The following is a 23,827-nucleotide window of genomic DNA, read 5'->3' on the forward strand; positions in this document are numbered from 1 at the left end:
TTGTTTTTCTCTTGAGGAAAGGACTGGGTCTTGTTCTGTGTTTAGCATGTGGGTAAAGACTTTCAAAACAATGAGTAAGTCCTCAGACTTCTGAAGTTGGATTGACTTCAATTCAAATTCAATTTCATTTGTGTAATCCTTGAGCAACATATCTGACCTCTATGAATCTCAATTCCTTTGTTTATTTTTTTAAAGATTTTATTTATTTATTCATGAGAGACAGAAAGAGAGAGGCAGAGACAGGCAGAGGGAGAAGCAGGCTCCATGCAGGGAACCTGATGTGGGACTCAATCCCAGGACTCCAGGATCACGCCCTGGGCCAAAGGCGCTAAACTGCTGAGCCACCCAGGGGTCCCCTCTCAATTCCTTTAATAATAAAATGAAGATGTAATAATCAAACTGTACTGAAATAAAAATGAGAAAACATATATATTTATTATAGTGAAGTATACAGTAAGCATCCATCAAAGTTTACTATTGCTATACCTCTTATTGATAATAAAATAGTAGTTGAGGAAAATTAGAATATTCAGTGACACTTTAGAAAAGATAATGTATTATATTTTTTCTTTTTATTATTTTAAAAAATATATAACTATTAAACTCTGTATGTGAGACAGAGTGGACCATACTACTAAATAGTATGACCCCCCATTCTTACAGATCCCACTACAAAGATGCTAAAACAACTGCAATGAAAAAAATGTGACATGGGTGGAACTAAGGAATAGTCTATATATAAACTCCTGAATTTAAGGCTTGGAAGAAGGTCGTAGCATCTGAAAAAAAAAAAAAAAAAAAAAAAAAAAAAAAAAAAAAACTCTTAAAACAGAATTGGGAGTTAAAAAAAGGAGTGAAAGATAGGATTGTATCCATTTTAAAACAATTGGAGACTTATCACAGTCTATGAACTGAAGTTAAACTGAATCTGGATTCAATTCAAGTGCAAAAGATCATCAGAGTCCAATATTCCATTTTGCTACTCTTCCTTTACTGCAATTTGAACACATGTTATTCCTGTTCTGTGGATGCTTTTGGCAGTGACACCTACTTGTGAGATTGTGAGAAAGCTGGGCTGTTTAGCTTTTGCAAAACATGAAATGTGTCTATTTTCCAATGAGTTACCACTCTGTGGAGCTGTGAATCCTCTTCTAACACTCCAGCTACAGATTACAAAACCCTCAAAGTCACGGAGCATCCTTTCCAAAGACATATTCAGGATTCTTTTCCAAGTTGATTCAAAGTGTGTAACTTTGAGAGGGAAACAGATGCAGAGCAGGAAAAATAGCACTGAGGTCTGTATTTTCATCCCTTGTTGGTGACATCTCCTTACCTTTCCACGTCTTGTTCTATTTCATGACCTCATTACCCTCCTTTCCAAGTCTGGACTATGTCTTTTAGTTTCAAATCTCTCACCTGCTTGAATCCTGCTGCAAATTCTTTTCCATCCTAGGAATTTAGATAAATCCAATTTTCTAGTTTTCTCAGAACATGTGAAGGGAAAATCTATTCACTCTGTTCCTAATGAATATTTTAGGTTTCAAATTGGGTGATGAATGAACAATTGAATGAATTAATGATCTTATCGGTGACTACCTTTTAGAATTCAGATCACCTTCTGTGTCTTTATCCAAGCTCACATTCACACTTGCCTTTTTATGCTTCCTCACATTCCACAGTTGACATTGCCCCACAAATAGAAGTCATTAGTCATTTACTTCCTCAAATTCCCTCTATTTATTCATACATTTCCCTTCCTCTGTTATTTTTTTAATTTTTATTTTCCTTTTTCAAATATGAATTCCAGTGTAGCTATACTATTATAGGGGCACCTGGGTGACTCGGTTGGTTTAGCGTCTGACTCTTGGTTTCAGCTCATGTACAATCTCAAGGTCTTGAGATTGAGCCCTTATGTGGGGCTCCCACTCAGCTCGGGGTCTACTTGTCCTTCTCCCTCCTACCCTGCCCCTCCCCCAACTCAGGTGCACTTGTTTGTGGGTATGGGCATGCATGTGCATGCATATTCTCTCTCTCTCTAAAATTAAAAAAAAATAAGAAAAACAGCATTACATTTGTTTCAGGTGTACAATATAGTAATTCAACAGTTCCATATATTATTTAGTGCTCATCACATTTCCTCCCACTTTTAGAGAGGTTTTCTCCCCCTTTTCATGGCTCCTTGAAAAAAGATTCCTATATGCCTCTATGTAAAAATGACAGAGGCACCTGGGTGGCTCAGTCAGTAGAGTATCTGACTCTTGATTTCAGCTCAGGCCATGATCTCACATTGGGCTCCACGCTCAGTGTGGAGTCTGCTTGTCCCTCTCCCTCTGGTCTTACCCCCACACCTCCACTGTCTCTCTAAAAGAAATAAAATATTTATAAATAAATAAATAAATACATAAATAAATAAATAGCTTATTTTTCACATCTGTACTTAGGGTATTGTTGTACTTACATTTTTAAATTACTAAGCTTACTACATTTACATATTATAAATACTAGCGTATCTATCATGATTCTAATGTGTTTATAGTTTTTATATGCACTTCCCATTTTCTTTTCTAATTTTATTCTCATTTTCTAACTTCTAACCTCTTCACATTAATTTCATCTACTGATATGTTACTGTTAGAGTGTCCTCAGAAATTTAAAAACACATTATATGCATTCCTTAGGTAGCAAAGTATAGTTATACTAATATTAATGTTCTAAATTCTCCATGAATGTAAAAGTAGACTATTTAACTCTGATATCTACCAATTACATGTTCCCTGTGCAGGGTGCTCATTTCAAATAGTCTTTTCTATTGTCATTGTTGTTTCTCTGCCAAGGCTTATTTGATTAGAACAACAGATTTACAGATTTCTTTGCTCACCATTGTTTTTTTCCATCTTAATTCTTTACTGTAAGGGTAGCATTTCTGAATATATAATTTGAAATTCATCAGTTTAATAGGTCATATACTTGAGGTCTCTATTTTTTAAGGATGATCTTTATTGATCCAGGCTACAAAGAAAATAATCTTTCTTATTGCTCCTTCAAACTGGTCCATGAAATTGTTTCTAATTTCCTTTTAGAGGCACAGCTCTTGGCTTTTGCAAGGATCTCACTTCCAACTCCCCTGACTATGTGTTTCCTCTTAATGCCATATGGGCATTAAAAATTAAAATATTTAGTGTTCAACACTTAAGATCTATAAAGGATTAAGGAAAAAACAAAAAGAATGGATTTCTCTGTCAGAATGGCTAAAATCAGAGATGCCTGGGTGCTCAGCAGTTGAGTGTCTACCTTTGGCTTGGGGTGTGATCCCGGAATTCCGGGATCGAGTCCCACATTGGGCTTCCTGCATAGTCTGCCCTTCCCTCTGCCTGTGTCTCTGCCTCTCTCTCTCTTTCTCCCTCTCTCTGTCTCTCATGAATAAATAAAATATTAAAAAAAAGAATGGCTAAAATAAAAAACACAAGAAACAACAAGCGTTTTAGCAAGGCAGTAGAGAAAAAGGAACCCTCATGTCCTGCTGGTGGGATTGCAAACTGGTATACTCACTGCAGAAATGAATATGCAGGTTCCTTAAAAAATGAAAAATAGAGGGGCACCTGGGTGGCTCAGTCAGTTAAATGTCCAACACTGGTTTTGGCTCAGGCTCAGGTCATGATCTCATGAGTCACAGGATTAAGCCTGGCGATAGGCTCTGTGCTCAATGTTGAGTCTGCTTGAGGATTCTCTCCTTCTGTGCTTTCTCTCTCTCTCTCTCTCTCTCCTCTGTCCCTCTCTCTCAAATAAATAAATAAATATTTTAAAAAATTAAAAATGCAATTCCCATATGATCCAGTAATTTCACTATTGAGTATTTATCAAAGAAAACAAAAATACTAATTGGAAAAGATATATGCACCACTATGTTTACCATAGCATTATTTATAATAGCTACATATGGAGGCAACCCATGTTTGTCCATAGATAAATGGATAAAGATGTGGAATGTGTGTGTGTATATATATATATATATATATATATACATACACACTGGAATATTACTCTGCCATAAAAAATGAAATATTTCCTTTTGCAACAACACGGATAGATTTAGAAGCTATAATGCTAAGTGAAATAAGTCAGAGAAAAACAAATAGCATATGATTTCATATATATGTAGGTTTTAAGAAACAAATGAACAAAGTAGAAAAGAGAACAAACAAAAAGACATTTAAATATAGAAAATAAACTATAGAGAAATATCAGAGGCGTGATGGGTGGGCGGATGGATAAAATTGGTGAAGAGAAGAGTGCACTTATTGCACTGAGTAATGTACAGAATTACTGAATCATTATATTGTACACCTGAAACTAATATAATTCTGTATGTTAATTGTACTTGCCTTAAAATAAATTAATTAATTAAAAAGTGTATTTCAAGAGCTTAAACATAAGTTTACTCTATTGTTTTTGTTTGTGTTTTCATTTGTCTATTCTTGGTTCCCTCTGAATTCAAGTTGTTTCTTTTTTTAATTTATTAATTAATTTAAAATACTTTTTAAATTCCCTAACTCATTCAACCAGTGTATATTATATGCTGTCATATATACACATATGCAAACATACTATATATACAGTTATTTTGTATATATACTGTTCAGGTTGTTATAAGTTCTAGGTATAAAGCAATAAAGTCAAATTTCATACTTTCATACATCTTATATCTGTTAGAGATTTAGAGGCAGGGAATATACAAATCCATGAACTAGATAATCCAGGATATGGCAATTGCTAAAAAGAAAGTTTACAGGATCTTGTGATATATAGAAAGACAGATTGAGGAGGAAGTTTACATTAAAAGGCTACGAAAAGTTTCTATGATGATGGGATCCCTGGGTGGCGCAGCGGTTTGGCGCCTGCCTTTGGCCCAGGGCGCGATCCTGGAGACCCCGGATCGAATCCCATGTCAGGCTCCCGGTGCATGGAGCCTGCTTCTCCCTCTGCCTATGTCTTTGCCTCTCTCTCTCTCTCTCTATGTGACTATCATAAATAAATAAAATTAAGAAAAAAAAAAAAAAGAAAAGTTTCTATGATGAAACATTCAAGCTAAGACTAGCATGGAAGCCATTTAAAGTCATGCAGGCTTATCTTCATATCTGTTTTTGTTTGTTTGTTTGTTTTCCTATTTCTAAGTGTTTTGCTCTACTTCTTTATCTTATTTTTTTGGTTATAGCTTTTTATTCCCCTTCTAAAATTTTATTCTATCCCTTCCCATTTCCTCTTTCCCTTTAGAAATTTCAAAATCTTGTCTTGACTGCCCCTCCCTTAAGTTGCTATGTTGAAACTTTATTTTCTTATCAGCTAGTCTCTCATGCACCTCTGTTAATGACTGTTTTTCACCATTTGGTGAAGCTACTCAAACAAAAGTACTCATAAATTGAGAACTGCCAAAATTATACTATTTTTTCAGTCTTCACATTTTAAAAGATTTTTTATTTATTTACATATTTATTTATTTATTTATTTATATGAGAGAGAGGGAGGATATGATGAGGGGGAGAAACAGAGTGAGAAGCAGACTCCCCAATGAATAGGACACTGGAATCATCACCTGAGCCGAAAGCAAGTGCTTAACCAAATGAGCCACCCAGGTACCCCTTCAATCTTCATTTTAACTAAAATCTCTTCAAATAAAACAACTCATTGATCACTCACTGAAACTTCCTTAATTATGGCCCCAAATCCTTCTTATTGCAAAGAATATAAATATTACCCATCTTAACAATGTAAAAGAAGATGTGGTAGAGAGAAGTTGAGTTATGGATGAGATACAGAATGGAGCAGTAAGACATGGAAAATGAAAGTGGGAATCTCTTCATCATACATAGCTAGAAGTTGAGGTACAACTAACACAAATAACAAAAAAAAATCCAGTTATGCATTAAATAATACTATCAAGGACTGTAAATATAAATTCATCAACCTAAGGAAAGGAGGGGAGAAAAGAAGATGAACAGTCCTATAAGTGATATAATTCTCATATGTAGGAAAAGCCAATAAATTTTATCTTAGAGAAGAAAGTATATTGCTTAGAGATATGGAGATAATCACAAGTAATGAAATCATGAAATCAGACAGGGTTAAAAGTACCTGCCTCTCCTTTGTGGAGGGAAGGATTGCTTTTCATAAATTGTTATAATTTGGTTGATTTCACTTTGCACTCTCTCTGCCTTTCATATAGATAGATAGATAGATAGATAGATAAGATATATAGATATAGATGGAATTAATGTTCCCTAAAAAAAAAAAAAAAAAAAAAAAAAAAAAAAAAAACCAGAAAGGAACCACGGAGAAAATCAATGGCAGGATAGATATCTGGCTGTTGTTACAGAAGGAACAAATCAAGTTCAGACCCAAGAGAAAAATCACCTAAATCAGAGAAAGAATTAAGATGTCAAAAGAAGATTATCTAGGTAATTAACAGATGATCATTCAATAAAATAGTTCAGAATAATGTTAGATGCATAAGACAAGTTAAGCTATCATATATCCCATTTCTAGTTCTATTCACATGTACTGTGTGAAATAGCTATTGAATTTATACACAAATATAATGATATTTAGAGTACATTTATATTATATTAATATTTTAATATATAAGGAAGATGTACATATTTTTATTGTTGTCTGGGTCAAATTCCTAGGTACATGGTAACACCTTTCAATACATAAATATAAGTTTAGTTCTACAATGAAAATTTTCTTGATTTATACTTTTAAATATTAGTTGCTTCATTATTTCTTAAATTATTCTTCAAAGGGTCCAAGTAGGTGTATACTGGAGCTTCTTTGCCTCCTCTCCATTTCAAGGTCTTTTTTCTCTTTTCTTCTTTACTTTTATCGCATCACTATCTCTTAGTTAATCTACTGCTGGTTTTCAATGCCTTTTATGGAATTCTTATTTGAATCTATTTTCCTTTGGAGACTATATATAATTAATCATTTTTAAAATTTTATTCTTTAATTTTGATGAACTTGTTAAATTCCTCATTCCTTTTTTCCCCTTTTTTCATTTCTCTTATTAGTCTTTGATTTTGAATCCAGATTTTAAAAATATACACTCCAACTTTTTATTATTAGATACTGTTGACACAAATGTTACATTAACTTCAGGTATACAACATAGTAACTCAGCTTCTCTATACATTTCCCTCTGCTCACTTAGCTACCATCCTTACTATGCAATGCTATTACAATACCATTGACTATATTTCCTATGCTATGTCTTTAATTTCTGTGACTTATTCATTCCATAACTGGAAGTATATATCTCCCTCTCCCCTTCCTCCATTTTGCCCATCTCTCCATCCCCTTCCTTCCAGCAACCATCATATTTTTTCTCTGTATTTATAGGTCTGATTCTGCTTTTTGTTTACTTATTTGTTTTGGTTTTTAGATTACACATATGATTTAAATTATATGGCATTTATCTTTCTCAGTCTATTTCACTTAGCATAACTACCCTCTAGGTCCATCCATGTTGTTGAAAATGGGAAGATCTTAGCCTTTTTTTTTTTTTTTTTGTAGCTGTCTAATCTTCCACTGTCTTTATATACCACATCTTTATTCATTCATCTATGAATGACCACTTCAGTTGCCTCCATGTCTTAGCTATTGTAAATAATGCTGCAATAAACACTGGGGTAAATACATATTTTTGAATTAGTGTTTTCATTTTCCTTGGGTATACTATTTTTTTAAATTTATTTCAATTTGGTGTGCTGCATTACAGTTTTTTTCTGTTTTGTATTTGTTTTTTATTTTTATTTTTTTTTAATTTTTTTTAAATTTATTTTTTTATTGGTGTTCAATTTACTAACATACAGAATAACCCCCAGTGCCCGTCACCCATTCACTCCCACCCCCCGCCCTCCTCCCCTTCTACCACCCCTAGTTCGTTTCCCAGAGTTAGCAGTCTTTACGTTCTGTCTCCCTTTCTGATATTTCCCACACATTTCTTCTCCCTTCCCTTATATTCCCTTTCACTATTATTTATATTCCCCAAATGAATGAGAACATATAATGTTTGTCCTTCTCCGACTGACTTACTTCACTCAGCATAATACCCTCCAGTTCCATCCACGTTGAAGCAAATGGTGGGTATTTGTCATTTCTAATAGCTGAGTAATATTCCATTGTATACATAAACCACATCTTCTTTATTCATTCATCTTTCGTTGGACACCGAGGCTCCTTCCACAGTTTGGCTATCGTGGCCATTGCTGCTATAAACATCGGGGTGCAGGTGTCCCGGCGTTTCATTGCATTTGTATCTTTGGGGTAAATCCCCAACAGTGCAATTGCTGGGTCGTAGGGCAGGTCTATTTTTAACTCTTTGAGGAACCTCCACACAGTTTTCCAGAGTGGCTGCACCAGTTCACATTCCCACCAACAGTGTAAGAGGGTTCCCTTTTCTCCGCATCCCCTCCAACATTTGTTGTTTCCTGCCTTGTTAATTTGCCCCATTCTCACTGGTGTGAGGTGGTATCTCATTGTGGTTTTGATTTGTATTTCCCTGATGCCAAGTGATGCAGAGCATTTTCTCATGTGCTTGTTGGCTATGTCTATGTCTTCCTCTGTGAGATTTCTGTTCATGTCTTTTGCCCATTTCATGATTGGATTGTTTGTTTCTTTGGTGTTGAGTTTAATAAGTTCTTTATAGATCTTGGAAACTAGCCCTTTATCTGATATGTCATTTGCAAATATCTTCTCCCATTCTGTAGGTTGTCTTTGAGTTTTGTTGACTGTATCCTTTGCTGTGCAAAAGCTTCTTATCTTGATGAAGTCCCAATAGTTCATTTTTGCTTTTGTTTCTTTTGCCTTCGTGGATGTATCTTGCAAGAAGTTACTGTGGCCGAGTTCAAAAACGGTGTTGCCTGTGTTCTTCTCTAGGATTTTGATGGAATCTTGTCTCACATTTAGATCTTTCATCCATTTTGAGTTTATCTTTGTGTATGGTGAAAGAGAGTGGTCTAGTTTCATTCTTCTGCATGTGGGTGTCCAATTTTCCCAGCACCATTTATTGAAGAGACTGTCTTTCTTCCAATGGATAGTCTTTCCTCCTTTATCGAATATTAGTTGACCATAAAGTTCAGGGTCCACTTCTGGGTTCTCTATTCTGTTCCACTGATCTATGTGTCTGTTTTTGTGCCAGTACCACACTGTCTTGATGACCACAGCTTTGTAGTACAACCTGAAATCTGGCCTTGTGATGCCCCCAGATATGGTTTTCTTTTTTAAAATTCCCCTGGCTATTCGGGGTCTTTTCTGATTCCACACAAATCTTAAAATAATTTGTTCTAACTCTCTGAAGAAAGTCCATGGTATTTTGATAGGGATTGCATTAAACGTGTATATTGCCCTTTGACATTGACAAATGTCAACATTGTAACATTGACATTTTCACAATATTAATTCTGCCAATTCATGAGCATGGAATATTTTTCCATCTCTTTGTGTCTTCCTCCATTTCCTTCAGAAGTGTTCTATGGTTTTGAGGGTATAGATCCTTTACATCTTTGGTTAGGTTTATTCCTAGGTAACTTATGCTTTTGGGTGCAATTGTAAATGGGATTGACACCTTAATTTCTCTTTCTTCAGTCTCATTGTTAGTGTATAGAAATGCCACTGATTTCTGGGCATTGATTTTGTATCCTGCCACGCTACTGAATTGTTGTATGAGTTCTAGCAATCTTGGGGTGGAGACTTTTGGATTTTCTATGTAGAATATCATGTCATCAGCGAAAAGGGAGAGTTTGACTTCTTCTTTGCCAATTTGAATGCCTTTAATGTCTTTTTGTTGTCTGATTGCTGAGGCTAGGACTTCCAGTACTATGTTGAATAGCAGTGGTGAGAGTGGACATCCCTGTCTTGTTCCTGATCTTAGGGGAAAGGCTCCCAGGGCTTCCCCATTGAGAATGATATTTGCTGTGGGCTTTTCATAGATGGCTTTTAAGATGTTGAGGAATGTTCCCTCTATCCCTACACTCTGAAGAGTTTTGATCAGAAATGGATTCTGTACTTTGTCAAATGCTTTCTCTGCATCCAATGAGAGGATCATATGGTTCTTGGTTTTTCTCTTGCTGATATGATGAATCACATTGATTGTTTTACGGGTGTTGAACCAGCCTTGTGTCCCAGGGATAAATCCTACTTGGTCATGGTGAATAATTTTCTTAATGTACTGTTGGATCCTATTGGCCAGTATCTTGTTGAGAATTTTTGCATCCATGTTCATCAGGGATATTGGTCTGTAATTCTCCTTTTTGGTGGGGTCTTTGTCTGGTTTTGGAATTAAGGTGATGCTGGCCTCATAGAACGAATTTGGAAGTACTCCATCTCTTTCTATCTTTCCAAACAGCTTTAGGAGAATAGGTATGGTTTCTTCTTTAAACGTTTGATAAAATTCCCCTGGGAAGTCATCTGGCCCTGGACTCTTGTGTCTTGGGAGGTTTTTGATGACTGCTTCCATTTCCTCCCTGGTTAGTGGCCTGTTCAGGTTTTCTATTTCTTCCTGTTCCAGTTTTGGTAGTTTGTGGCTTTCCAGGAATGCGTCCATTTCTTCTAGATTGCCTAATTTATTGGCGTATAGCTGTTCATAATATGTTTTTAAAATCGTTTGTATTTCCTTGGTGTTGGTAGTGATCTCTCCTTTCTCATTCATGATTTTATTAATTTGAGTCTTCTCTCTCTTCTTTTTAATAAGGCTGGCTAATGGTTTATCTATCTTATTAATTCTTTCAAAGAACCAACTCCTGGTTCTGTTGATCTGTTCCACAGTTCTTCTGGTCTCGATTTCGTTGAGTTCTGCTCGAATCTTTATTAACTCTCTTCTTCTGCTGGGTGTAGGATCTATTTGCTGTTTTTTCTCTAGCTCCTTTATGTGTAAGGTTAGCTTTTGTATTTGAGTTCTTTCCAGTTTTTGAATGGATGCTTGTATTGCGATGTATTTCCCCCTTAGGACTGCTTTTGCTGCATCCCAAAGATTTTGAACGGTTGTATCTTCATTCTCACTAGTTTCCATGAATCTTTTTAATTCTTCCTTAATTTCCTGGTTGACCCTTTCATCTTTTAGCAGGATGGTCCTTAACCTCCACGTGTTTGAGGTCCTTCCAAACTTCTTGTTGTGATTTAGTTCTAATTTCAAGGCATTATGGTCTGAGAATATGCAGGGGACGATCCCAATCTTTTGGTATCAGTTCAGACCCGATTTGTGACCCAATATGTGGTCTATTCTGGAGAAAGTTCCATGTGCACTTGAGAAGAATGTGTATTCAGTTGAGTTTGGATGTAAAGTTCTGTAGATATCTGTGAAATACATCTGGTCCAGTGTATCATTTAAAGCTCTCGTTTCTTTGGAGATGTTGTGCTTAGAAGACCTATCGAGTATAGAAAGAGCTAGATTGAAGTCACCAAGTATAAGTGTATTATTATCTAAGTATTTCTTCACTTTGTTTAATAATTGATTTATATATTTGGCAGCTCCCACATTCGGGGCATATATATTGAGGATTGTTAAGTCCTCTTGGTGAATAGATCCTTTAAGTATGATATAGTGTCCCTCTTCATCTCTCACTACAGTCTTCGGGGTAAATTTTAGTTTATCTGATATAAGGATGGCTACCCCTGCTTTCTTTTGAGGACCATTCGAATGGTAAATGGTTCTCCAACCTTTTATTTTCAGGCTGTAGGTGTCCTTCTGTCTAAAATGAGTCTCTTGTAGACAGCAAATAGATGCGTCCTGCTTTTTTATCCAGTCTGAAACCCTGCGCCTTTTGATGGGGTCATTAAGCCCGTTCACATTCAGAGTTACTATTGAGAGATATGAGTTTAGTGTCATCATGATATCTATTCAGTCTTTGTTTTTGTGGACTGTTCCACTGAACTTCTTCTTAAAGGGGAATTTTAAGAGGCCCCCTTAAAATTTCTTGCAGAGCTGGTTTGGAGGTCACATATTCTTTTAGTTGCTGCCTGTCTTGGAAGCTCTTTATCTCTCCTTCCATTCTGAACGAGAGCCTTGCTGGATAAAGTATTCTTGGTTGCATGTTCTTCTCATTTAGGACACTGAATATGTCCTGCCAGCCCTTTCTGGCCTGCCAGGTCTCTGTGGAGAGGTCTGCTGTTACCCTAATACTCCTCCCCATAAAAGTCAGGGATTTCTTGTCTCTTGCTGCTTTAAGGATCTTCTCTTTATCTTTGGAATTTGCAAGCTTCACTATTAAATGTCGAGGTGTTGAACGGTTTTTATTGATTTTAGGGGGGGATCTCTCTATTTCCTGGATCTGAATGCCTGTTTCCCTTCCCAGATTAGGAAAGTTTTCAGATAGAATTTGTTCAAATACATATTCTGGCCCTCTGTCCCTTTCGGCACCCTCGGGAATACCAATTAAACATAGGTTTTTCTTCCTCAGGCTGTCGTTTATTTCCCTTAATCTATGTTCATGGTCTTTTAATTGTTTGTCTCTTTTTTCCTCAGTTTCCCTCTTTGCTATCAACTTGTCTTCTATGTCACTCACTCGTTCTTCCACCTCGTTAACCCTCGTCGTTAGGACTTCTAGTTTGGATTGCATCTCATTCAATTGATTTTTAATTTCTGCCTGATTAGCTCTAAATTCTGCAGTCATGAAGTCTCTTGAGTCCTTTATGCTTTTTTCTAGAGCCACCAGTAGCTGTATGATAGTGCTTCTGAATTGGCTGACATTGAATTGTAATCCAGATTTTGTAACTCTGTGGGAGAGAGGACTGTTTCTGATTCTTTCTTTTGAGGTGAGGTTTTCCTTCTCGTCATTTTGCTCAGTGCAGAGTGGCCAAAAGCAAGTTGTATTGGGAAAAGGAGAAAAAGAGAGGAGAGAAAGAAGGAAAGAAAAGAGAAATAGAAAAAAAATGAAGAAAAAAATGAAAAAAAAAGAAGAAAAAGAGAAAGAAAAAGAAAGAAAGGAGCAAAAAAGGGGGGTGGGGGAAGGAAACAAATCAAAAAGCAAAACAAAACAAAACAAAACAAAACAAAACAAAATAAACTGAAAAAAAGAACCACGGGGGAGTATCTTCTGATTCTGTGTACTTTAAGTCCCTTGGCTTCCTCTGGAAGTTGTCAGTCTAGCTGGTCTTCTGGGGGAGGGGCCTGTTGTGATGATTTTCAGGTGTTAGCAGTTGGGGGAGCTGCTGTGCCCCTGCCTGGTGCAGGGCTCAGGGGGGATTGTTTACCCCGTGAGGCCCCAGGAGCAACAGCCCCAGTGGCGGGGCCAGCTCTGGAAACCTGGATTCAGCCCCCGCAGTAGCTCCGGAGCTCTCCGTCTGCAGGGCCTGGAGGCTCCGGGGCGGGGCCGCTGATCTGCTCAGCTGGGGCAGGAGCGTCCTTGCTGTCCTGGGCCCTCTCGGCCTCTGCCTGTCCCGGGGGAGGCCGGATCCTGGGCTGTGTCCCGGCGCCCTGTGCTCCGGGGCCTGCGCTGGTGGATTCGCGCTCCCTCCCCGTAGCCCCCTCCGTGGAGCCGCCGCCCGAGCCCCCCCGAGCTGCTCCTGGAACCGCGCAGCCCCCTCCGCACGGAGCCTCTTCCTCCGCCCGAGCCCCTCCGCGCAGCCCCCTCCGCGCAGCCCCCTCCGCGGAGCCGCCCCCGAGCCCCTCCGAGCTGCTCCGGGTCCCGCCGTGCGCGCTGCAGCCCTTAGGGAGCTCGGTGCATCTCCCGGGCGCAGGTGTCTGTTAGTGTCCCCGGGAGCCCGAGGGCATCCCCGCCCTCCTGGGTCCTGCTCCAACTCCCTGCGAGCCCCTTTCCGCCCGGGAAGGTCGGTGCAGCTCCTGCGTCTCCGGGACGGGGCTCTCCTGTCCTGGGGACACTCGCCCCGGCCTCAGCCCGGCTCCTCACGGGCCCCTCCCCCTTGGAGGCCTTTTGTTTCTTTATTTCTTTTTCCCCGTCTTCCTGCCGTGATAGAAGCGCAAACTCTTCTCACTGTAGCGTTCCAGCTGGTCTCTCTTTAAATCTCAGGCCGAATTCGTAGATTCTCAGGATGATTTGACGGTTATCTAGGTAATTTGGTGGGGACAGGTGACTTGGGGACCCTGCTCTTCCGCCATCTCGCCCCTCCTCAGAAAACACTATTTTCTTTATTTGTTTTTTAGATGCAAGTGTCTTATCAGCTGAATTATTTTGATTATCTTTTCTCCCCATCTTTCTTGAGGCATAATTGACAAATCCAATAGTAAAAATATGTAAAGTTTACAGGGTAGGGATTTGAAATATATATATTCTTTATTCATTCGTCTTTTGAGGGACACCAACGCCATTTCCATATCTTGGCTATTGTGAATAATGCTGCAATGAACATAGGAATGCAGAAATCTCAAGATGTTTTTTTCATTTCCTTTACATATGTACCCAGGATAAATAAATAAAAGGTACTCTTCATTAAACTGTGTATATAATGTACAGGTATAGATATCAAAACTTTATAAAAGTTCTTACTTTATACATAATGCCTAACTATTACAACATTATAAAAACATACGCTTTCATCACCATACTATCCCTATAACAAACCTGTTTTAAAATTTTGTCCAATTTTATAAATTTAAAAGTTACATTTTTAAAAATTATTTTAGGTTGAATGTTATTCACAGATTTATAGATCAATTTTTTTAGGGGGAGAAATTTGTGAATTATCTGCTCATGTCTTTTGTCCATTCTAGAATATTTGATTTTTTATTCTTGACAATGTCTTTATATTCATTTCTTTAAATATTCTTTATATATAAATGGCATCATATTTTTGTTATTTTTTGATACAAATGTTTACCCAATTATCTATTTATATTTAATATGGTTTAGGACATTCTATTGATCTAAAGAATTTTTAATGTAGTTCATTTTAATAATCCTATTTTTATAAGTTCTCCCCTTTTCTCCAATGCTTAGAAAGTCTTTCTGAAAAAAAAAAAAGTCTTTCTGATTCTTAATATAAATAAAAGATTTGTGTGTACATTTTTCTATTTGTTATGATTTTTAAAGTTATATTTATTACTCTATCTAAAATTTATATTTGTGGGGGATCCCTGGGTGGCTCAGAGGTTAAGCACCCATCTTCATTCAGCTCAGGGCGTGATCCTGGAGTCCCGTGATGGAGTCCTACATCGGGCTCCCTGCATGGAGCCTTGCTTCTCCCTTTGCCTGTGTCTCTGCCTCCCTCTCTCTCTCTTTGTGTGTCTCTCATGAATAAATGAATAAAAATCTTAAAAAAATATATATTTGTGGACAATGAATGGTGATATAAATGAACGTTTTCTGAGTATACCGGGTCTGCTTCAGAGTGTTCTTCTCTGTGGCTTTTAAAATTACACCAACATTAAATTGCCTTAAGTATTGTACTTTTGTATATTTTAGTAACTGGTAGGGCAAGAACTATATTATTTTACTGCTCTTTGGCTAGCTCTAAAAAAACAATATTTTGAAGCTATAATAAGCATTTTATTGCTTCTGGAATTTACACACAATGTATGATTCTTTCATGTATATCATTAAGTCACTGTGATTTAAAATATATTTGGTTGATGACTCAGGAGCAAAAGATATCATGAATCTTGATGACACATAAATCATCACAACTAAAATTATGTAATTATGGAAATCAACTATTCAGATAGCTCCAATCAAAATCATAATTAGATTTACCAATTTCTTTGTAAAACAATATGCTAATATGAAACACAGAGAAGACTCCTAAGGTGAGAGGGTATAAAGGAGATTTCTAAAATCATTTTTTGGCCTGTTATGAGAAACTTTGCCATATTTATTTACCAAAACCTCTAGAACTAAACACCTACAACTTTCTAATTCTATATTATTTATGTTTCTCCCACCATTTGGTTTTCAGCACCTGCTACTTAGAGAAACTTGGGTTTCATTACTGTGACAAATGTTTCTACCCATTATAAATGTTATGCATCATTTTCCACATAATTACCTTGTGAAGTCTGTCATCTCCATCATAATCATACACATCTTCTTGGCCAGAACAATGATATCATTGCTGGTATCATCCCATATCTCAATCTCAGCATCCAGTTTACTCTTTACTTTCTTGAAATCAGCAACTTGCTCAGCAATCTTTTCCTTTTCTGCCTCAGGCAACTGAGTCATCTTAGCCTAAAACATGTGATAAGTAGATTTATAATCATTCTACTATGTCAAAAAGCATTTTAGGAAGAAGTGGTCATTACAGATTATTCTTAAACTAGCTCATGTGTCATAGTTTTTTAAGTCATATAATCAAAACTTTCCAGGCTTAATTTTTCACATGAAAAAGCTATTAAATTTATAAATGTTTGCTCTAGAACTACAATTTAAATTTGATAATAACAATGTATAATTTGGTATCTGACATATTTAATTCTATTCCTTAATATAAATGTAAGACTTCTCAAATTTCTAGTGCAACACATTTTTAAATTAACTCAAGCTTAATATATGAATCTCATGTATTAGAAAAGCATATACTTTATTTAATTATACCACAATATGCTTCAAAAGGTAGAAGTATAGCAAAACTATCTTGAAATGTCTTTTGACATTATAATGTCTATTTATACATGTATGTATATACATTCAGACAGATCTTTACACAAACACTGAAAATATATTGGTAATCAGTAATAGTATACATTTATAAATCATATATAAATAATTTTAAGCGCATGTTAAAAATCGTAAGGATATATTTGTGTACTTTGTACATACAAACACATTCAAGTGTGTATGTGTCTATAAATTATTTTGAGGGAAGAGTAAAAATGTTACAGGCAGGGTTTATTAAGGCAACCCTCACTAATTAGCACCCTGAATTCTGAAGTGCTCTTCTCCCATGCACAGTAAACTTGCTGTGTTGGCTTAGTACTATTCATTGGATATGTCAAATTTTGAACAGCATGCAACTTTCATTTTCCACTTGCAGTTTGAATGTGGGAAGGGTAGGAGAACCATCTAAGCCACCATATTCACAGCATTATCATCTGGGACCTATAACTTTTTGTCAAGTAGAGAATCTTGAAGTCAAAATGATTTTGTAGTAACAAGGCCATAAAATGCAGTAGTCTGTGCAATCATAGTCTCATCAAAAATCCATGTATATTCTAATAGAATGAGTACTTGGGCTTCCGATAGAGTAGTTAAAAATGATAAATCATTTAAGTAGATTTTTACTTATTAGATCTTTCACAGAGAATACGTGAGACATACAGTGCCAATATATTTCCAGATGCTGGTATCTAGGATATGGACATAGAGGGAAAATAAGGAAAATCACCTAAAAGACCTTTGAAATATCCTGGGCACTAGGATCAAAGTGGTTGAAATACACTTTCTTAAGTCAATAGCATACAAGGGCAAAAAAGCTTAAATTATGAATGAAGGAATTATAAGAATGGTCAATGGAAAATCCAACAAAAAATGAAAATTAAAGAGCCAATATCAAGTATCTGTCACTTATTATCTATTTATTTATAAGACTAATTCAGCATCTAAAAATAACTTGGTGTCTGTGAAATCTCAGCATTAATTATCCATGCTTCAGTTCTAACCTAGTCATGAAAACAAACCATGAGGCTTTCGAAATTGAAGCTTCTTCTAAATTCCCTAGCATAATGTTTGACACATTATGTTAGTGAATGTTCATTTAGTAAATGATGGCTATTTCCTATCCAGTAAGAGAATTATCAAAATGTATTCCCATATCTATCACTTAGAACGTTCATTTTTTGCATTATTTCATTTGAAGAATTAAATTAAGCTATGAGAATAGGCTTTTAACTGATGAGTTATACAGGTGTCTCTTCCTTAGAATCTGAATCATTTGTAGTTTTCTTTCTCAGGCAATGTGGCCTACTAAAAGAAAAGCAACTTTTACTGCTGCTGGCATACAGCAAAGCACATAGACGAAGACACAGTTCACTTAGGTCTAAAATCAATAGTATGCAAGCACATTAAGTAAATTATAAGCTACTAACTCATTAAACTAGCTCAAAAATCGAAATGAATTTTCACCATCTTGACTACTGGTCATTACCATTCTTTCCATTTTCATTAAAAAAAAAGTGTTTAAACTTTCAAATAATAATAGATGTAGATAGATTCAACTGGAACTTCTTTGTACAGTCTTTGTCTCATAAGTAATAAATCCATGAATAGGGATCTAATAAATATTTTTGAAGTATACACTGGAATATCATGGAAAATTATTCAATATCCTCATTAAAAAAAGTTGAAACTATTCAAGAGGTGATCTTGTTAAGTGTATTTTAAGTTCTGTTCCTTGGAATGCTACTGATTTCCAATATGACCTTAAGGAAGTCCCTGAACCCTCTTGTCTAAGTTTCTCCAGACATAAAATGACAGTAATTGCAGCTGCCGCCCACCTGCCATGCAGGGACCAGAGTGGATTATTGGATAGCACTGAGTCTGACCCTGTCACGCACAGGAGTCTCATCGGTTGCACTCGATTTCCTTAATAACATCTCAACTCACATAGTGAATTATAATCACCAGATGTTTACTTCACAGAGGATAAGGGCCAAAAGTTGGGTGATAGTTTACAAAATTGAAAGTTCTAGTGAATTTTCTCTCTCCCACAGGAGGAGCAACATCAAAAAAGCATTAAATGACTGACTGACACCTTTACTGAAGATTTTTAGTGCTTCTGTGAAGGATTTATTATTTACTATTAATCAATTTGAATCACTATGGACATTTCAAAATAGGACTTAAGAGAACACTTCATATTTAAGAATTCTGAGCAAAAATTCCTTATTGGATAGTTGTGTGAAGGATAAGCAAAGAAACAAAGCTTAACACAAATCAGGTAAGTAAGTGGGGGTTCTGATGTTATTGCTGGCTGGTGATATGTCTCCACTTGTGCTCATGTCTATAGAGTAGAACTGTGATGTAAATAGCTATCAAGGGCTTTTTGAATCATTGTCATACAAATGATACTATATTGTGCGTCAACTGATTTTTGGAATCTGTTGCCAAAGATAAAAATAGCTAACATTTAGATATGCCAGACACTCTTCCAGGCACCTTATGTATGATTTAACTTCACTATTCATAGCAGCCCGATGAGGTAATTATACTATTATACTAATTTTAATAGATTATGACACTGAGTGTCTCAAAGGTTAAGATATTAACTCAAGATTATAGAGTTAGTAAGTAGTAGAGCCAGTATGGAAACTTAGAAATTCTGACCCTAGAATTTTTGTCCTATTACTATGCCAACAAATATAAGCAATATATCGCCCACAATATATCAAAATATTCCCATTCTACTGGATGGTATTTCTCTGTCACCTTCTACTTTTGAATGCACTTATTCTCCAAAATATAGTCACATATTTTCTAGAGTCTATTTCCTCATCTGTAAACTAGAGACAATGATATTCACCTCACAGGTTGTGTTAGAGATCAAATGAATGAATGTGTATGAAGCACTTTTTATTTTCTTTAGTTGTCTTTAACGTCAGCTGTTAACTTACAATAACAGACTCACTCAGTTCTTCACTCAGTTCTGAGTGACCCTCAGAATTCTATTTCTAACATTATCCTCCTTTTTCAACAAACTTTGCATTCTCCCATTATTGTATTAGGCATTTTTTGTGTGTGTATGTATATATATATATATATATATATATATATATATATATATACACATTTATATATATATTGTATTTTCAAGTCTATACCTAAGTATATATTGCCTAAGTATTGCCTAAGTATAATGCCTAAGTATAATGTCTAAGTATAATGTCTAAGTACATACTTGAAATATATATATAAATATATATAGATATGTCTATAAATATATTGAAATATATATTTGTCTACTTCTATCCCTATCTCTCTCTACACACTTATATATAATATATGACATATATATAATTTATAATTTTAGCTCTAAAGCAGGGGTTAGCAGAATTTTTCTGTAAAGGGCAAGATAGTAGATAATTTATGCTTTTCAGGACATACCATACCATTCTATCACAATACTCACATCTGCTACTCTTGTAATGCAAGAGCAGCCATAGAAAAGATGCAAACAAATGAGTGTGGCTGTGTTCCAAAAAACTGTATATGGACATTGAAACATCAATTTCATATAATTTTCATGTGTCTTAAATATTATTCTGATTACATCTATTCTGATATTTTTTTTTCAATCACTTAAAGATGTAAAAACCATTCCTAGTTCATGGGCTGTACAAAGATAGTTGACAGACCAGACTTAACTGTAGTTTGCCAACATTTGTCAAATCCTTTATCCTCTTGATTTTTGTGTTTCTCAGTAGTACTGTCTGCCATTTACTCTTGAATCTCTTTAAAAAAAAACTTTCCCTCTCTTTATGTATCCTATTCTGTTAGGCAGAAATTTGATCCATTTTATCTCAGTATTTGATCACACTCTCTCCTTGTCTGTATTCCCAGTACTACTCTATAAGTTCAGGTCAATTTTCTCTTTCATTTTCAATCCTTTTGTCTTGTTATCACTTGATCCAATCTTTCTGATTTTAATAGAATAGTGCAACTCTTCAGCTAAAGACAACGGCTTCCATGTATCCTTACTGAATAAAGAATGTTAATTCCTCAAATACTACCCGTGAATATGTTTAACTAAAGTAGAAAATTCACATAGAAAAATGCCCAAATCATAAAGGTACAACTGAAACTATTTATAAAAACTGAGTGTATCCTCATACCTAGCACCCAAATCAAGAAACCAAAGGTTTGCCAGCACTCCTGTAGCCACCCTGGGACCTATTCTAGTCACTATCTCCCAAGAACCACTACTTTACTGATTTTAAAAACTATAGATTTTCCTGTTTTTAAACCTTATAAAAATGAAATGATGGTATATGTACTCTTGTATCTGGCTTTTTATGTCCAACTTTATATATTTGAAGTACATCTATCATGTTGCATGGAGTTATGGTATGCTTATTCTTGTCACTCTACACACATAGAATTCCATTTGCAAATATACACCATTTATTTCAATGTACCTATTAACGATCTTTTGGAAAATATTCCATTTTTGGCTGTTATGAATAGTGAATATTCTTGTATTTTTCTTTTGGTGCACATATGGGTTAATTTTTCTTAAGTATATACCTAGGAGTAAAATTACTGGGTCTCAGGGGCCACCATAACCTTTACCCCTAAAACGACTGCTTTTCAATGACATTTTATCTTCCTCTCATGCACTGTGTCTTCAAGCTAAACTCAACTATTTGCTATTGCAAGTAAATCTCTTGAGATATTGTCCATTAATTATTTTGCTCATCTTTCCTCTCCCCATCTTTGTTGCTCCAAACTTAATTCTATTTTCAAGCCAAATTTATGTATCCTTTTTCTCCAGCTATATATAATTATTCTTTTAAAAATTTCAGAACATGGGGGCGCCTGGGTGGGCTAGTGGTTAAGCATCTGCCTTTGGCTCAGGTTGTGGTCCCGGAATCCTGGCATCGAGTCCCGCATGGGGCTCCCAGAGGGAGCCTGCTTCTCCCTCTGCCTATGTCTCTGACTTTCTCTGTGTGCCTCTCATGAATAAATAAATAAAATGCAAAAAAAAAAAATTCATACATGTTATCAGTTCTCCCTTCAAGATATTCATATCATTCTCTCTTGTAGCCTAATTATTTGTGAATATATATATATATGTTCTTACTTTCTAGAGGAAAGGTCTTTGAAAGCAGAACCACCTTTCAGAATAATAGTGCTCTCTCTCTCTCTCATACATACACACATATATGTTTATTTGTGTCTTATTGGTCTCCATCCCCTATAATATAAGTTCTGAAAGTAGGACATATATATGATAAATGCTTACAGTCAATAGAAATAGGAGAGAGAGAAAGAATAGGCTTGTAGGATCAAAATTTTATAGCATTGATCTTGCATTTTCTTTGTCATTCACATTTACACACTTTCCAAGCTTCTGTCTCTGCAAGGTAGAAATTAACTTTCCCCATACATTTTTCCTGTCCACTCTCAAAATTGGGTCCTCATTATTTACCTAAGGTTGTATTGACAGCACAATTGATCTTACCTTCTTTTCATCTGCTTTTTCATTATGATCATTACTACTACTTAAAATATTAATATGCTTACATTATTTCTTAAACACTTTCCATGACTTCCATTATCTCTTTAAAAAGACAAAAATAAAAAGTTCCAGCAATAAGAAAAATGCAAAAAAAGTTGTCATATGGACCTCGGTCCAAGCTCCCCATCTGTCAAGTACTAGCTTTGTAGTGAGGAACTTAAGCATCCTCAAACTCAATTTTACTACATGTTAAAATGATGATAAACTTATTACAGGTTTTCTGACAATTAGAATTATATCTGTAAGTAATGATGCTGGATTATATTAGAGACTTAATAAATGGCACTTAGGACTGATGCCTTCACCTGGCTTCTAAAACTTTCACAATATTGTAGGGAAGGACAGTTAAAAATATTCACCTAGCTACCTCACAGAGCTTAGGCAGGAACCAAGTAAATTCTATCGAGTAAATACATGCCATAAGCAACAAACCATATAGAAATATAAAGTCATTATAATAAGTCTTTCTTATTCTCAGAAGTTCCAGAATCCAAATTGCTTATTTTACAGATAAGGAAACTGAGTCCCAGGAAAGAGAAATGGCTTGAAAAATAGTATCCAGCTGGTTAGTGGCAGATTTGGTCTGTAAATCCATGTGTTGCCATTCTTACCTCCAGAGTTTATCAAATTTAATAGTAGTGTGTGTGTGTGTGTGTGTGTGTGTGTGTGCATGTGTGTGTTTGATAAGCCCAAAGGCATTTGGGGAATGGGTGTGTTTTAATATATAAGAAATATAAATAGTATAACATTTTCCTGGAGTTTAGAAAATCTGAACTGCTGCTGGCAGAAATGTAACTTCATTAAAATTTGGAGAACAAATTCATCAAAAATGTTTATGCATTGATATTTTCAGCATACTAAATTGTAATTTCAAACAGATTCCTGAGAATTCATTAAGAAAAGTTTTCCATCATATGTTAAAATGATTTTTAGGAACTGGAATTGGACTTTGCTTTAAGGAATGATACACATTTTTATATTTTTATGTGTAGTCTTTTAAATCAAATTTATGAATATATTAGCTCTTAAAAGCTCTCAATTTCCTCATCTGTCGAAAAATAATACTCTTGAAACCTCATGAGTTATACTCACAGATCCCTTAGGTATAAAACTATTTCATTTTATTATAAAACTTTATAGGATTCAGGGGCTGGGTCAAAACAGTTAACTATTATATTACCAGTGTTACTTAATTGATTATGTTCTAAAGATAATAAGAATAGAGACAATTAACATTTATTTATGCTTCTTCTATGCCAGTCACTTTGCTCAACAGTTTTGAAAAGTTATCCTACTTACATAATATTAAGGTAGATATTACTAATAATCTACCTTTAACAACCATGGAAATCAGGCCTATAGGGAACATATGCCTGTCTCCTATAAATGAAACCCTCCCCAATGTTTTCTTTCTTTTTTTGATCATATCTCTCTGTTATTTATAGTTTCATCTGCAAGGCAGTTTTTAGCACTAGGGTATATTCTATTTTGAAAAATATATTAATATTTATTTGTGAATCCAATATGTGTCCTTGTTCTAGGAAAACATAAATGCTGTTTATGGAGTCAACTTGGTATTAGACAACATTAGGAAGTGATTGTTAATTTTCTTCAGATGTTGCAACTTTGAAGCAGTTCAGGAAAACACACA

General features: G+C 35.5%; 1 protein-coding gene across 3 annotated transcripts in view; it reads right to left on the bottom strand.

The window, feature by feature from the left end:
* Nucleotides 1-23,827, bottom strand: part of CTNNA3 (catenin alpha 3) — a 1,688,099-nt gene that overhangs the window by 142,595 nt on the left and 1,521,677 nt on the right. For all 3 annotated transcript variants that reach the window (XM_077894689.1, XM_077894690.1, XM_077894691.1), the window contains exon 15: nucleotides 15,991-16,172. In XM_077894689.1, the coding sequence (XP_077750815.1) occupies nucleotides 15,991-16,172 (182 nt within the window). The remainder of the gene's footprint in view (nucleotides 1-15,990; nucleotides 16,173-23,827) is intronic.

The sequence above is a fragment of the Canis aureus genome, chromosome 4 (assembly GCF_053574225.1).
Source record: "Canis aureus isolate CA01 chromosome 4, VMU_Caureus_v.1.0, whole genome shotgun sequence".
NCBI lineage: Eukaryota > Metazoa > Chordata > Mammalia > Carnivora > Canidae > Canis > Canis aureus.